This window comes from Myotis nattereri (assembly GCF_964212035.1).
Source record: "Myotis nattereri genome assembly, chromosome: 2".
NCBI classification, from domain to species: Eukaryota; Metazoa; Chordata; class Mammalia; order Chiroptera; family Vespertilionidae; genus Myotis; species Myotis nattereri.
In genome coordinates, this window is record NC_138076.1 from 110764310 (window position 1) to 110780910 (window position 16601).

The window sequence follows — 16601 nt, forward strand, 5'->3', positions numbered from 1 at the left end:
CATCTCTGACCTCATACTTGATGATGGGGAACAGTGATTAGCTTCATTTCAACCATCAGCAGATTTTCCCTTTCTGAGAGATTCTTTGCCTTTGTATTCAGTATATAGCACCTATCCTCCTGTTTTTGTGGTTCTTTCTCTTTATTTTTGTGTGTGTGTGTGTTTTTTTCAAGTCTTTTATTTTAAACTTCATATTTGCCATTTGCTTTACTGTCTGTTTCTTTTCTTTGTTTTTTTTTTAAATTAAATCTTTATTGTTCAGATTATTACAGTTGTTCCTCTTTTTTCCCCCCATAGCTCCCCTCCACCCGGTTCCCACCCCACCCTCTGCCCTTACCCCCGCCACCCACTGTTCTCATCCATAGGTGCACGATTTTTGTCCAGACTCTTCCCACACCCCCCACACCCCTTTTCCCCCCAAGAATAGTTAGTCCACTCCCTTTCTATGCCCCTGATTCTATTATATTCACCAGTTTAGTCTGTTCATCAAATTATTTATTCACTTGATTTTTAGATTCACTTGTTGATAGATGTGTATTTGTTGTTCATAATTTGTATCTTTACCTTTTTGTTCTTCTTCCTCTTCTTAAAGGATACCTTTCAGCATTTCATATAATACTCGTTTGGTGGTGATGAACCCCTTTAGCTTTTTCTTATCTGTGAAGCTCTTTATCTGACCTTCAATTCTGAATGATAGCTTTGCTGAGTAAAGTAATCCTGGTTGTAGGTACTTGCTATTCATCATTTTGAATATTTCTTGCCACTCCCTTCTGGCTTGCATAGTTTCTGTTGAGAAATCAGCTGACAGTCGTATGGGTACTCCCTTGTAGGTAACTAACTATTTTTCTCTTGCTGTTTTTAAGATTCTCTCTCTGTCTTTTGCTCTTGGCATTTTAATTATGATGTGTCTTGGTGTGGTCCTCTTTAGATTCCTTTTGTTTGTGGTCCTCTGTGCTTCCTGGACTTTAAGTCTATTTCTTTCACCAGGTAGGGGAAGTTTTCTGTCATCATTTCTTCAAATAGGTTTTCAATATCTCTCTCTCTTCTTCTGGCACCCCCATAATTTGGATGTTGGTATGCTTGAAGCTGTCTCAGAGGCTCCTTACACTATCTTCATATTTTTGGATTCTTTTTTTTTTGTTTTTCCGGTTGGGTGTTTTTTGCTTCTTCATATTTCAAATCGTTGACTTGATTCTTGTGATCCTCTAGTCTGCTGTTGGAACTCTGCATAATAGCCTTTATTTCAGTCAGTGTATGCTTAATTTTTAGTTGGTCCTTTTTCATAACCTCGAGGGTCTCACCAGATTTCTTGAGGGTCTCACTAAATTTATCGGCAGTCTCACTAGATTTCTTGAGGGTCTCACTACATTTATCGGCAGTTTCTAGAAAATTCTTGAAAAACCTTAGAAATGTAGTTTTGAACTCTATATCCAGTAGTTTGCTTTCCTCCATTTCTGCCATTTGTGACCTGTTTCTTTGTCTCCACATATTTTATGCTTCCCTGTGTTGATATAGTGGCTTTGTGTGCTAGGTGTCCTATAGGGCCCAGTGGCTCAGCCTCCCCAATTACCTGAGGTGGGCACTCTTGGTGCACCCCTTTGTGGGCTTTGTGCACAGTCTTGTTGTAGTCAAGCCTTGATTGTTGTAGGATCACTGGGAGGAATTGACCTCCAGGACAATTGGCTGTGAGAATCAGCTGTGTCTGCAGTGGGAGAATTTCTGAGCTGGAGACACTCTTCTGGGGCAAGACTTGCTTCAGTGGGGCTTAGGTGCTCACTGAGTCTGCCCCCTGAGTGTGTCCCTTATCGATCTGAGTATTGTAATCTGGATGGTCCCACTCTGATGACTGGGTACACTAGCTCTTGGATCTCTAAGGAGGTGCTAATCTAGCCTCTGCCTGAGGCTACCCAGCAGGAGCTATGGAGAGATTCCTCTTCTTTTTTGGGGGTTTGAGGTGCCCAGATGAGGCCCAGCTGTGAAGCAATGCAAGCTGCTGTGGGGCCTTGGACCTTCTTTTGGAAGTTCCGGGTCTCTGATTCAGCTGCAGTTTGTTAGGTAATTTTCAGATTGCAAAGGGCCAGGCCTTTCATATGCAAAAGCCTCTGCACACAGCTTGGGTGGGGCGGGTCTCAGGGGATCAACAGGGCAGAGCAAGCAGCTATGGCTGCTCCCCAGTCCTGCCCTAAGAGGCCCCACGTCTCAGTGTCCCAGTAATCGCTGCAAGCACCTCTGAGAGAAAGCCGCCCTCGAGTTCCGCCCGATGCCAGACAGTCCAGTTTCTCCCCGTATGAGTCTGGGTCCCCAGAGACTCACCCGGAACTCGAGTTCAGAGCAGTCGGGAGCTTGTGTCTCCCTCCCGATTGAAAAAGACAACTGTGTCCTCAGCCGCCAGCCTTTTCCACGTGTGCCGCGTCCTCAGCTGCCAGCGCTTTCAGCGTGCACCTCCGTACCTCCGCACTTTACTTCCGCACCTCCTCTGAGTCTCAGTGCTTTTCTCTTCTAGTTGTAGAATTTTCACTCAGCCAACCTCCCTGTGGTTCTGAATGATGTCCATTTTGTCTTTTAGTTGTATTTTTGAAGTGGTTGTGCGAGGCAGCAATTTCCGGTGTTTACCTATGCCGCCATCTTGGTTTCTCTTGGTTCTTTCTCTTTAAATAAATGATCAAAATCTGAGAAAGAAAAAAAAAAATCAGTCATTGTTTCAGTTAAGTTTTAAAAAGGTTTTTTTACATTTGGAATTTTAAATATACTTACACCTGTGAAGGATATTCTGTTTCTTGAAAATATACTGATAATCTCAGTATAAAGAGGCAGATTCCTCAGACACACTTATCCTAACATATCCCCGTCATTAAGTGGCACATGACTTTATAAGATTCATGACCCCAAAAAATATTCACTGATGCAACCCTGCCTGACCCCCTATTCATTCCCCACAAAGGCAACCTCTGCAAATCCCTTTGGCTGTTCCTTTGCTTATATGCTATGTTATCTTCTTTCCTTCAGTTTAGACCTTTATTAGCTTCTTGCTGTGAAAGAGGGTGAAATCTGTGTTCAATGTTTACATTATAATGACTATGAAAAATATTTTTTGCAACTGAGCATATAAATATACTATAATTACATTTTATTTCTTTTTTAAAATATATTTTTATTGATTTCAGAGAGGAAGACGGAGGAGAGAGAGAAACATCAATGATGAGAGAGAATCATTGTTTGACTGCCTCCTGCATGCTTTCACAGGGGATTGAGCCCACAACTCTACTGGGAATCAAAACGTGACCTCCTAGTTCATAGGTCAATGCTCAACCACTGAGCCATGCAGGCCAGGTTACACTTACTTTCTTTATAGCTTACTGCTTTCCCTGGAGTTACTATCTTGCTTTTTTGTTTTGATTTTGTTCTTCTTAATTTTCTGTGTCCTTAATACCAACTCATTCCCACACAGGAGCTATGTAAAACTCATCTCAATGTGTTAAAATACCTTTATTGGTTCCATTTATTTTTCTTGATGATTCTTGAACCTCTCCATATTCCTTCTTTATCCTGAAGTGGTTATTTTCCATATATGCTGCACAGGACCTCTTTCTGTGTCAGTAGCCCTGTTTTCTGGATTTTGTATCTTCCTATGTTTATTCTTTGGTCTTAAGTACACACAGCCTCCAGAGACTTTTTGAGAAAGGGAGCATGCAGCTCTTTTGATCATATTGTAAGGTTGACCGAATATAGAATTTGCAGATGAAATAATTTCTTCAGAATTTTGAAGACATTTTCACAATTACCTTCTTGCTTCTAGTACAGCTTCTGCTATGTTCAGTGCTATTCTTATTCCCAGTCCTTCACTATGGGATCTGTTTTCAAGACATTTTCAACATCATTTGTCTCCAGTATTTTGAAATTTCAAATAATGTACTTTGGTATCAGCCTTACTTTGTAATTATTGTCCTGGGTACACAGTAGTAATCAGTCTATGAACATATGTCCTTCATTGAGTTCTGAGAAATTTTCCTGAAGTAGTTCTTTTTTTAAAATATGTTTTTATTTATTTTAGAGAGAGAGGAAGGGAGAGGGAGAGAAAGATGGAAACATCGATGAGAAACATCAGTCGGCTTCCTCCTGCTCGCCCCCTCCTGGGGATCGAGCCTACAACCCAGGCATGTATCCTGACCAGGAATGGAACTGATGCCCTCTTGGTGCATGGGATGATGCTCAATCCACTGAGCCACAACAACCAGGCTTACTGTAGTTCTTTGATAATTTCTTCCCTTCTACTTTTCTCTCCATTTTTTAAAAATCCTGATATTTAGGCACTAGACCTCTTAGGTTGGTCCTCTCATTTTCTTGATTTTTCTGCTATCTCCCCACCCCCCAAGTTCTAGTTTTTAATTTTACCTTTTAATCCCTAAAGTCAATTTGTGCCTTTTGGCATAATATTTAATTTTTAAGAGACTTTTATTATTCCCTAAGTGTGTTTTCTTTTTTTATGACACCTGGTTTTAGTTTCATAGTTTTAGTATCTTTTCATCTTTCTGAAGTTGTTGATTAATATCTTGATTTATGTTAGTTTTTTCTGATTCCTGCCTTTTTTTTTCCTTTGACAACCTCTTCTTGTTTGGGTCTCATGTTGGATACTTTCCTCAACTGGTGATTGTTAGCTATTCTTTCCTCTTCAAGAAAGGGGTTCTAATGAGCTGATTAGAAGCTCTCTGAGAAGTGGGGCTTGTGAACTTACAGAGTGGTAAGGCAAGAGATTTTATTTTCTTTTTTTCATTAGGAGACCTTCAAATATCAGTGACTGTTCTGAGAGCTGAATAAAGTAAGAAAGCTAGCAAGGGGATTCCTTTTCAGCATAAGGATTTTCATTGCATTTTTGTTTTCAATATAGCCTCTCACCTGCACCCTGGCTACTTCTGCCTGGTGATCCAGAGTCTAGAATATGTGTGGTTCAGCCTTTCCAGAAAGTAAGCTCTTCTGGGTTCTTTTTGAATCCTGATGAGGGAAGAACAGTTATCTTGTTGCTTGGTATCTGAGGTCTTAATTACCTTCATACAAAATCTCAACCATTCCTCCTGTTTTCAGCACCTGCCTGCAGAGGTACCTGTTGCCTTCAGTTTCCTTATTTTATTTCATATTGGCTTCATAACAAAATGTTTGCTATCTGAGTAACCTTGAGTAGGTTATGTAATTTCCCTTATACTTCAGTTTTGTCGCCTGTAAAATGGGAATAAGTCTTAGGGTTGTTATGAAGATTAAATGTTAATATATGTAAAGCACTAACACTCTGTGTCAGCACCACCGTAAATGCCCTATGAATGTTTGCTATTTTTGTGAACTGTAATTATTCTTGAACTGCTTTGTTATTTACCATTTGTCCAACAAATTTTTAACTTCCAAAATTTTGGTAATTATTTCATCAACTGTCCTCTTGAGTTCTCTTTGTCCTTGTATTGTTTTTTTTAGAGAGCCTAAATAAGTATATTTTAATCCATCATTTTTCCATTGAAATCTGTTTCATTAATTTCCTAATACAGGCATAATTCAGAGATATTGTGTGTTCAGTTCCAGACCACCTCAATAAAGCATTTATCTCAATAAAGCAAGCCACATGAATATTTTGGTTTCCCAGTGCATATAAAAGCTGTGCTTACACTATACTGTAGTTTAGTGATTTTCAACCTCTTTCATATCATGGCACACAAACTAATTACTAAAAATTTTCAGCATACCAAAATATATATTACATTTTTTGCCAACCTGATAAGAAAATAGGTATAATTTTGATTCATTCACACCAGATGGTTATTGTGTTGGCTGTTTTCATTTCTTTATTTGACACTCTAAGGAAAAAGAGGTCAGTGCCCCTGACTAAGTGGTCAGGTATTGCATGTTTTAAAAATTCTTGCAGCACATCAGTGTGCCTGTTGGGGCCGTGGCACACTGGTTGAAAATCACTGCTGTGGTCTATTCTGTGTGAATAACATTGTCTGAAAAACAATGTACATACCTCAATTAAAACTACATTATTACTTAAAAATGTTGACCATCATCTGAGCCTTCAGCAAGTCTTTTTGCTGGTGGAGGGTCTTGCCTCAACACTGATGGCTGCTGACTGATCAAGTGGTAGTTGCTGAAGATTGGATGAATGTGACAATTTCTTTTTGTTTTTTAATATCTCAAGAAAAACTATTGTAAATATGATAATGTTATATGCAGTAAGCACCAATTATTCAAGAAAAATGATCTTACATATAATAATATTATATGCAATAAACATTAATATTTTAAGAATAAGAGGATTTTAAGTATAATAATATTACCAAAACTATACTAATATAGTATGATATCACAAAAGTTGTAGGAAATATTAAAGATATATTACTTCTATTATAATCCATTATATTTTCCCCCCTCTGGCTCTATTTTTGCTCATCAGTTTATGTTGTTCATTATATTCCACAAATGAATGAGATCATATATTTATCTTTCTCTGACTGGCTTATTTCGCTTAGCATGATGCTCTCCAGGTCCATCCATGCTGTTGCAAATGATAAGAGTTCCTTCTTTTTTACTGAAGCGTAGTATTCCATTGTGTAGATGTACCACAGTTTTCTAATCCACTCATCTGCTGATTGGCATTTAGGCTGTTTCCAAATCTTAGCTATTGTAAATTGTGCCGCTATGAACATAGGGGTGCATATATCCTTTCTTATTGGTGTTTCTGATTTCTTGGGATATATTCCTAGAAGTGGGATTATTGGGTCAAATGGGAGTTCCATTTTTAATTTTTTGAGGAAACTCCATACTTTTGTGAATGATCCATGTGCACTTGAGAAGAATGTATATTCTGCTCTGTTGGGGTGAAATGTTCTGTAACTGTCTATTAAATCCATCTGAGCCAGCATGTCCTTTAAGTCTCTGTTTCCTTGATAAGTTTTTGTCTGGAAGATCTGTCCAGGGAAGTCAGAGGGGTGTTAAAGTCCCCTACTATGACTGTATTATTGTTGATCTCTCTGTTAAAGTCCTCTAGAAGTTTTTTTATATATTTAGATGCACCTATATTGGGTGCATAAATGTTTACCAGGGTTATATTCTCTTGTTGGATCGATCCCTTTAGTATTATGTAATGACCTTTGTTGTCTCTTGTGATGGCCTTCATTTTGAAGTCTATTTTGTCAGATATGAGTATTGCTACTACAGCTTTCTTTTCCTTTTCATTTGCATGGAAAAAATTTTTCCAGCCCTTCAATTTCATCCTGTGTGTGTCTTTTATTTTCAGGTGGGTCTCTTGTAGATAGCATATAGTTGGGTCATGTTTTTGTATCCATTCAGCTACCCTACCTTTTGATTAGAGCATTTAATCCATTTACATTTAGGTTTATTATTGAGAGGTACTTATTTATAGCCATTTTAATTCTGTATGGCTAGGTTTCTCTCTCTGTTTCTTCTTCTCTTACAGCAATCCCTTTAGCATTTCTTGTAATGCTGGCTTGGTGGTGATGAACTCCTTTAGCCTTTTTTTTTTTTTGTCTGGGAAGCTCTTTATTTGACCAAATATTTTGAATTATAGCCTTGCTAGATATAGTAATCTTGGTCTCAGGTCCTTGATTTCCATTACCTTGAATACTTCATGCCATTCCCTTCTGGCCTGTAGAGTTTCTGATGAGAAATCAGGTGCCAGCCTTATGGGAACTTCTTTGTAGGTAACAGTTTTCTTTTCTCTTGCTGCCTTTAAGATTCTCTCTTTGTCTTTAATTTTTGGCATTTTAATTATGATGTGTCTGGGCATGGGCCTATTTGGGTTTTTCTTGTTTGAGGTTCTCTGTGCCTCCTGAACTTATGTGACTTTTTCCTTTACCAGGTTAGGGAAGTTTTCTACCATTATTTCTTCAAACACCTTCTCTATTCCTTTCTCCCTTTCTGCCTCTTCTGGCACACCTACTGTTCTAATATTGTTACTTTTCACTTTGTCCCACAGCTCCCTTAAGCTGTCCTCCTGTTTTTTAATTGTTTTTTCTTTTTGGTTCTCTAATTGAGTGATATTTTCAACTCTGTTTTCTAATTCACTGATTTGATCCTCAGTTTCCACCAGTCTGCTGTGTATTCCTTCCAATGTGTTCTTTATTTGTGTTATGTCATTCTTAATCTAAGACTGATCTTTTTTCATAGTTACTATATCTTTTTTCATGCTGTTGAGCAGTTTTATCATCATTACTCTGAACCCTTTCAGATAAATTTTTTATCTCTGCTTCATTTATCTCTTCTTCTGGAGAATTCTCTAGTTCTTTCATTTGGGGGTTGTTTCTTTGTTTCCTCATTTCGGTTGTCTTTTTGGGTTTGTGACTATGTATTAGGTAGATCCTCTACACCTCTCAATCTCTAGCGCAGGACAGTGTTAAACACTGTTTCTGACTAATTGGATCAGGCAAAGACTCAAAGCCTCCAGAGACACTCTGTCTACAGACTAATAGGATTCCAACTTGAATTGCCCCCAGGCAATCATCCTCAGGTGTGGTGAGTTTTTTCAATAGGGTGGGGCAGTTGCTTCTGCCTGGAGGCTAATTGTTACATAGGGTGTGTTGACTGTCTTCCCCCCAGGCAAGGCAGATGTCTGTGTGGGAAAGATGTCCTCCACTGTGAGGGAATGACTCATCCCAGGAAACTTGGGGTGACTGCCTTCTGAGCTCTATCCTCCAAGTCCTGAGTCCCCAGTCCTGGGTTCTGCTCTCACAGCTCCAGCCTACTTCACTCTCCCTCTGCCAGAGCACAAGGTGAATAGCTCTACAGGGAATTTTTGTGCGTTGGCCCTTTAAGAGGGTGCCCGAACTTTCAGCTGCCACTCCCTGGCAGACAGCACCCCACTGCTTTTCACAGCTAGATGTTATGTGGGTACCTTCCTCAGATTTGTTGCTCTCTGCTTGGAAGCCCAGCTTCGGGATTAGATCCCAGAGTTCTTAGTGGCACCACACACTCCCCGCCCCCCCCCCCCCCCCAGCTGAGATATCTCTCTGGGACTTCAGTTGCCGTCTGTGGGTGCCCAGCTAGCCCTTTCATGCCTCCACCCTTCCTACCAGTCTCTATGTGGTGTCCACCTTTGGTTCTTGCATATCAGGGTTCTCCTGTGAGTTTTTCATTGATTATTCAGGAAGTCTTTTCGTATTTCAGTTGTAATTCCCAACAATTTCTTAAAATAGGACAACAATGAAGTTTGCCACATGGATTGGCTTTTCCTTTCGCAAGCAGTTTCTCAGATATCACAGATTACCATAACATACATAATAAAAATGAAAAGGTTTGAAATACTGTGAGAATTACCAAAATGTGACAGAGACACGAAGTGAGCAAGTGCTGTTGGAAAAAATGGCCCCGACACACTTGATGCAGGATTGCCACCAACCCTCAGTTTGTAAAATACACAGTATCTGTGAGGTGTAATAAATCATAGTGCAATGAAACAACGTATTCCTGTAGTCATACTTACATAACATTAGGACTCCGTGGCACTATAAATAATTTTGGGGAAAAACAGCTTTATTGAAGTATAATTCACACACTTTGCAATTCACCCGCTGAAAGTGACAATTCTCTGATTTAAGTCTAGTCACAGAGTTGTGCAACCATCACCACAATCAGTTTTAGAGCATTTTCATCACCAGCCTACTCATCTGTTGGCAGTGCCCATCCTCAGCTTTCAAACACCCACAGGTCTTCCTCAACCTAAAAAGGGGGGAAAAAAGCCTCCCTTAACTCTGCTGTGCACTCTCTGGACATTGTGCAATAGGTTTCCCTCATTCCATTACTAATCTCTCTCTTTAAAAGAATTTCTTTAACTTTAAAATTATAGTTGACATTCAATGTTATATTATTGTTAGGTGTACAGAACAGTGGTCAGACAATCATGAACTTCACAAAGTGTTCCCCCCGATATTTCCAGTGCTCACCTGGCACCATACATAGTTATTATGTTATTATTGACTGTATTCCTTATGCTGTATTTTATACCACTACAGTGGGGCCTTGACTTACGAGTTTAATTCGTTCCGTGATGGAGCTCGTAACTCAAATTACTCGTATGTCAAATCAAAAAGTGAACGAGTGAGACACGTGATGCTGGGCTGATGAGGCGTTCACTGTGACGTTGCTGCGCCAACTAGTGGTGGGGTATCTGAAGCTGGCTCATAACCCAAATTTTAGCTCGCAACTCAAAGCAAAAAATCGGCCGAGAGACGGCTCATATCTCAAAAAACTTGTTAGTCGGGACACTGGTAAGTCAAGGCCCCACTGTATAACTATTTTGTAACTACCAATTTGTACCTCTTAATCCCTTCCCTTTTTTCAGCCAACTTCCCTCCCCTCTGGCGACCATCAATTTGTTCTTTGTATCTATGAGTCTGTTTTGTGAACAATTTTTTAAAAGATACTATATTTTGAAAGTATTTTTACTTTCATAAAATTTTTCCCTTATTCACTTTCTTATTTACCTTCATGACACTTTATAAAGTATTAGAGGCCTGGTGCACAGATTCATGTACATTGAAAGGAAATTAATTAGAAGAAATATTTTAGAGGCCAGAAAGGGACCATGGGAGGTTGTCTCCAGGGCGTGTCTGGCCCATCTTGCCCAGTCCCGATAGGAGCCAATTGGAGCTGGCCAGCTGGGGAGGGACCACAGGAGGTTGGCTGGCCAGGGAGGGACCGTGGGAGGGCTCCAGGGTGTGTCTGGCCTGTCTCGCCCATTCCTGATCAGCTGGACCCCAGCAGCAAGCTAACCTACTGGTTGGAGTGTCTATCCCCTGGTGGTCAGTGTGCCTCATAGCACCTGGTCGAATGGTTGAATAAACAGACACTTAGTATATTAGGCTTTTATTATATAGGATAATAAAGCAATCCTAAAAGAATGAAAATATTATGAAATATGAAATAGAACGGAATATTATTTAACCTGTAAATTGATGTATTCCTTAATTTGTCTAGATTTCTGCAAACAGTACCCGGCCTGCTTGCTGGTATGCCAAGCTTGGATTCTCTCCAGACCCTAGACCTTTTCCTCTCCCCTTGTCATCACTTTTCAGTGATGGAGGAAATGTTGGCTGTGTTGATGTAGTTATTCAAAGAGCATACCCTATGCAGGTATGACATATTCTTGAAACTTACTCTGTATTTCTCTTTTGAGAAAGTTAATTTGAATGATTCCTCCTTACCATGTATTTCCGTTTTGTGTATTATTACAGTGGATGGAGAAGACATCGTCTGGATTATACATATTTCGCAATGAAAGAGAAGAAGAAAAGGAAGCAGCAAAATATGCGGAGGCTCAACAAAGGAAACTAGAAGCCTTATTCACTAAAATTCAAGCAGAATTTGAAGAGCATGAAGGTAAAGTGAGTTGTATATTACAAGTTTATTTATATGAAAAGTGTTTTTAGTAGAGTTTTTGGAGGCTTCTAATTTAAATTTTATAATTAGGTGAATTGTCTTTATTTTAAGTAATAGATTTTTTTTTCTAATTCTGAATCAACTTTTTTCTGTTTTAAAAAAATATTATTACATAGATGTATGGATAAGCATTGAACTGACCCCAAATTATTACATTTTTATTCAACACACTGAGCTTTTAAATACTTGTAATTGTCATTAGACAATAATGCATGACATACCCACAGCACTATTCAGAAATCTTAAATAAACTCCCTCTTAAGCTTCAGTACTAAAGCATTTATAGTCCCTTTTTTGGCATTAGAGAAAAAATAGCAGTGAGGGAAAAAACTATCAAATTATTTTTCCCTAGATAAATCCTGTATGATATTACTTATATGAGAAGTATAAAAAAGGCAGACTTGTAAAAAAAGGAGAGTATAATGGTTGTTACCGGGGATGGGGTGGGGCAATAATACTGATGGTGTTTAAGGTACAAACTTATAAGGAGTAAATAAGCCAGAGATCTAGTGCACAGTATCTATAATAATAAAAGCATAATATGCTAATTAGACTGGACGTCCTTTTGGACAACCTTCTGGTCAACGCCGGGACTACAAGGGAAGCCTGAGTCCTGGGTGCCAGAGGGAAGCCGGTGCCAGCAGCCCAGGGAAGGAAGGCCTACTCTTGCACGAATTTCGTGCATCAGGCCTCTAATAGTGCATATAAAGAACATGTGGCTCATGAGCCGCGGTTTGCTGACCATGGCCCTAAGCCATTATCATTCTTTTTTTTCAGTGTCCTTATCTTTACTATATAACTTTTGCGTTTCTTGTTATTGTAGTTGTTGGGCTTTACATTATTATACTTGGAGTTAGAACTTGTTTTCCCTGTGGCATCAATTTTAATTGTAAAAATCATAGTGTTTTTGCTTATAGGACAGGAAATTTACTTTTTTACTACCTTTTTTATTGCTGTAACTTTATGTTCTGCTTTTCTTCATAATTTTCTATATTATTTAACATCATATTATATATAAATCTCAAAAAAAGTAGACTCAAAATTTTATGTGCTTAACATATTACTAGCTCATGCTGTTTTCATGATTAAGTAAATCATGAAATTATTTATAATTTACAAATTACTCTAATCAAGTAAACTCTTTGATAATTTTTAAACCATGAATACAGTAGCTGTGCATTTTCCTAGAAAACTTTTAGCAGATAAAAAGGTATTTTTTAATCTCCCTTCTTTGTGTGTTTTTTGCTTGGTTATATTGTTTTCAGCACTGTGAACTTTGTGGTTTAGCTAATTAGTAATACTTTTTTTTCCTAGAAAATATAACAAAACAATGTACACCATCACATCCACTAACCAGACAACAAGTCTGTGCTCTGCAGGATGGTGCAGAGCTCTATGAAGCAGTAAGGACTGTGCCAGACCCCAGTTACCTTGAGGTAAGAGAGGAAGAGGGCATACAGTAAGCCTTAAGGTGAAAGATGTGGGCACTCTCTGGCCATCATGGGAAGCAGGGTGTTGAAATGCTATTTCTGAAAGAGGAAATATGCATATTCGGGATTTGCAGTGAGGAGCCAAACCACAGTATCAAATAGAAGATAGGAATGTTATCTTCAATTCTGTATCAAATAGAAGATAGGAGTGGTAAATACTATTATATATTAAACTAGAGGCCCAGTGCACAACATTCATGCACTGTGGGGGGGTCCGCAGTCCGGGACCCCTTGGGGGATAGCCGGCAGTCAGACATCCCTCTCGCAGTCCGGGACCCCTTGCTCCTTACCACCTGCCTGCAGAGGCTCCCACCACCACTGCTGAGCTCGCCAGCTGTGAGCCCGGCTTCTGGTTGAGCAGTGCTCCCCCTGTGGGAGCTCACTGACCACCAGGGGGGCAGTTCCCTGTGTTAAGAGTCTGCCCCCTGATGGTCAGTGCGCCTCATAGCAAACAGTTGTTCTGCTGTTTGGTCGATTTGCATATTAGCTATTTATTATATAGGATAAATGTGGCTTAAAATACACACAAAACTTGTTTACTTTTAAGATGAAACAAATATCTTAGTTTCCATGTTCTCAGCTCTTCTCAAATCCTTCCCAAAGTCTATTTTATAATTCTCTATTTCAAGGGTACTTAAATGGACAAGTGCAGAAGCACTGAACTGTGTTAGAAATACCATAGGCTTTAGAATCATGGCTCTGCCATTTATTAGCCAAGCAAATTAGGCATAAAATAGTTATAAAATGGTCATAAAATAAGTTGTTTTAGGATCAAATTAGGTAATATGTAAAAGTGTATTGTTATTAAAGTTTCTTATAAATGTTAGTTGCTGTTAGAACATCATTTCATATATTAAGGTAAGATACCTCCTAAATTTTTAGACACCAGGTATCTAATTAATGCAAGGGTTAGTTTGCTAGATAGGAAGGAGATGAGAAATTTTAGAAAAACTATTTTTGTTTATTGATTAATCTCATTTATTTGATGACAATAAATCTTGTATATAGCTTTAAGTTTCTTAAATAACGGGACTACAAAATAAACAATATTCCACTAGAAGAGTAAGCAGTGCTATTCTGAATAGAATTCCCTCGCATTCCCAAAAGGTACAACTCAAATTCTCCCGATGAAAAGTGAGTTCGGTTTGAAAGCCTGTGAGTGTACTTGCTACAAGTTTGTAAATTAAGGCTTTATTTTTCTTTCCTGAAACATTATTTGTGTCTATCACTTATATTATTATATATGTTGAAGCCTTTGCTTTCTCTGAGTTATCATGAAGATAGTTTTAATTTCATCTCAAATTTTAATGAAATATTTATTAGGCTGGTATCCTTTTATAGAATCTATTAGAGGCCCGGTGCACAAAAATTTGTTCATTCAGGGGGGAGGGGGGATCCCTCAGCCCGGCCTGTGCCCTCTCGCAGTCTGGGACCCCTCAGGGGATGACCACCTGCTGGGTTAGGCCTGCTACCCTGGGGGGATTGGGCCTAAGCTGGCAATCAGACATCCCTCTGGCAGCCCGGCAACCCTCAGGGGATGTCCACTTGCCAGCAGGGAGCAGGCCTAAACTGCATTCGGACATCCTTAGCACTGCTGAGGAGGCAGGAGATGCTCCCACCACCACCGCTGTACTGGTAGCCATCAGCCTAGCTTGTGGCTGAGCAGAGCTCCTCCCATGTGAGAGCGCCCTGACCACCAGAGGGCAGCTCCTGCATTGAACATCTGCCCCTTGGTGATCAGTATGTGTCATAGTGACCAGTCATTCCCAGTCCTTCTGATGTTAGGGTCAGTTTGCATATCCCTTTTACTATATAGGATAGAGGCCTGGTGCACGGGTGGGGGCCGGCTGGTTTGCCCTGAAGGGTGTCCTGGATCAGGGTGGGGGTCCCGCTTGGGTGCCTGGCCAGCCTGGATGAGGGGATGATGGCTGTTTGCAGCTGGTCACAGCCCCTTCAGGGTGGGGGTCCCCATTGGGGTGCCTGGCCAGTCTGGGTGAGGGGCTGAGGGCCGTTTTCAGGCTGGCGGGTGACTGAAGCTCCCAACCTCTCCTTTTTTTTTGTTTTAATTCTGGGATTTATTTACCTTCTATAACTGTCACTGGAGCTGTGAGCCGGCTTTAGCTTTGAGGCTCGGCTCCAGCTCTGAGACCTCGGCTGCTGAAAGCAGGTATCTGGGTTTGTTTGGCTTCTATAATTGAAACACTGTTGCAGCTCTAGCTCTTAGGCCCAGCTGGCTGAAAGCAGATTTCTGGGCTTTGTTTAGCTTCTATAATTGCAACATTGTTTCTTAGAGTATATGTAGTTCAGAGGCCGGCAGCAGCAGGCGGGGAACCTTGGCTTCCTCCATCACTGGAGCAAGCAAGCCTCCTGTTCGCTTCAGCTGCCTGGCTGCTGGCCACCATCTTGGTTGGCAGTTAATTTGCATATCACCCTGATTAGCCAATGGGAAGCGTGTCGGAGGTACGGTTAATTACCATGTTTGGTAATAAAAGGGTAATATGCTAATTAGAACGGGAGACCTTCCAGACATCCTTCTGGACAAAGCTATGGTGGCGGGGCCAAGGTAGAGGTGGTTAGGGGCGATCAGGCCAAGAGGGGAGGGCAGTTGGGGGTGATCAGGCCAGTGGAGGGGGGAGGCAGTTGGGGGCCAGCAGGCCAGCAGAGGGACAGTTAGGGGCAAGCAGGCCAGCAGGGGGTGGCAATTGAGGGCGATCAGGCTGGCGGGGGGGCAGTTGGGGGTGAGCCGGCTGGTGGGGGGACAGTTGGGGGTGAGCAGGCCAGCGGGGGTGGGCCAGTTGGGGGCGAGAAGGCCAGTTGGGGGGGGAGTTGGGGGCAAGCAGGCCAGCAGGCAGAGTGGTTAGGGGTGATCAGGCAGGCAGGCAGGTGAGGAGCCAGCGGTCCCGGATTGTGAGAAGGATATCCCAGATTGGAGAGGGTGCAGGCCGAGCTGAGGGACACACACACACACACACACACACACACACACACACACACCTGTGCATGAATTTCGTGCACCAGGCCACTAGTTTATTTATAAGGAGGAAGTAATGAGCAGAATAAGAGTTGGAAGACTAAGTTCTAGACCTAGCCCTGATCTTTGTAACTGGACAAGTGATTTATCTCTTAGCGTTTTCTACCTTCTATCAAAGGGATGACTGAGAGGGGCTTATCTATAAGGTTCTGATTTTATGATTCTGAGGTTTCACTCAGATCAAGTTATCACTGTAATTCTTAGAGGGAAAAATAGGCATCATTTTATAAAATACCCTGTCAAAAGGATTTGTTTTCTGTGACAATGCTAATGTTGTGGGACTTTGGAAATCACAGATTTATTTTTAATTCATGTTTTAAACATTCTCTTCATTTTTAGCCCCTTTGCAGGGTACAGAGAGTTCAAGTGTCCCTTCCCCATGTAGACCAAATTAATATTCGTAAGGCAGTAGTAGTCTAGTGTGTTATGTGTTGGATTCCGTTTCCTGTTTTATTTTATTTTATTTTTCATTCATTCATTCATTCATTCATTCATTCATTCTTGTTACACTGGGTGAGATTCCCAAGAAATACAGACAGCAGTTTGGTGAAGTGATTGAAGAAAAGTGTGGAGGCAGCGAGAAGTGCTTGTAGCGCGTGTTTTGTTTTTTAATCGACTTAGAGAGAGATACTGATTTGTTGTTCCAC

At 40.5% G+C, this 16601-nt stretch overlaps 1 protein-coding gene across 1 annotated transcript in view; it reads left to right on the plus strand.

Moving 5' to 3' along the window:
• BRCA2 (BRCA2 DNA repair associated) overlaps positions 1-16601 on the plus strand; it is a 77456-nt gene that overhangs the window by 42666 nt on the left and 18189 nt on the right. Inside the window, exons 19-21 of the mRNA XM_081083568.1 lie at positions 10972-11127; positions 11229-11373; positions 12748-12869. Coding sequence (XP_080939694.1) covers positions 10972-11127; positions 11229-11373; positions 12748-12869 — 423 coding nt within the window. The remainder of the gene's footprint in view (positions 1-10971; positions 11128-11228; positions 11374-12747; positions 12870-16601) is intronic.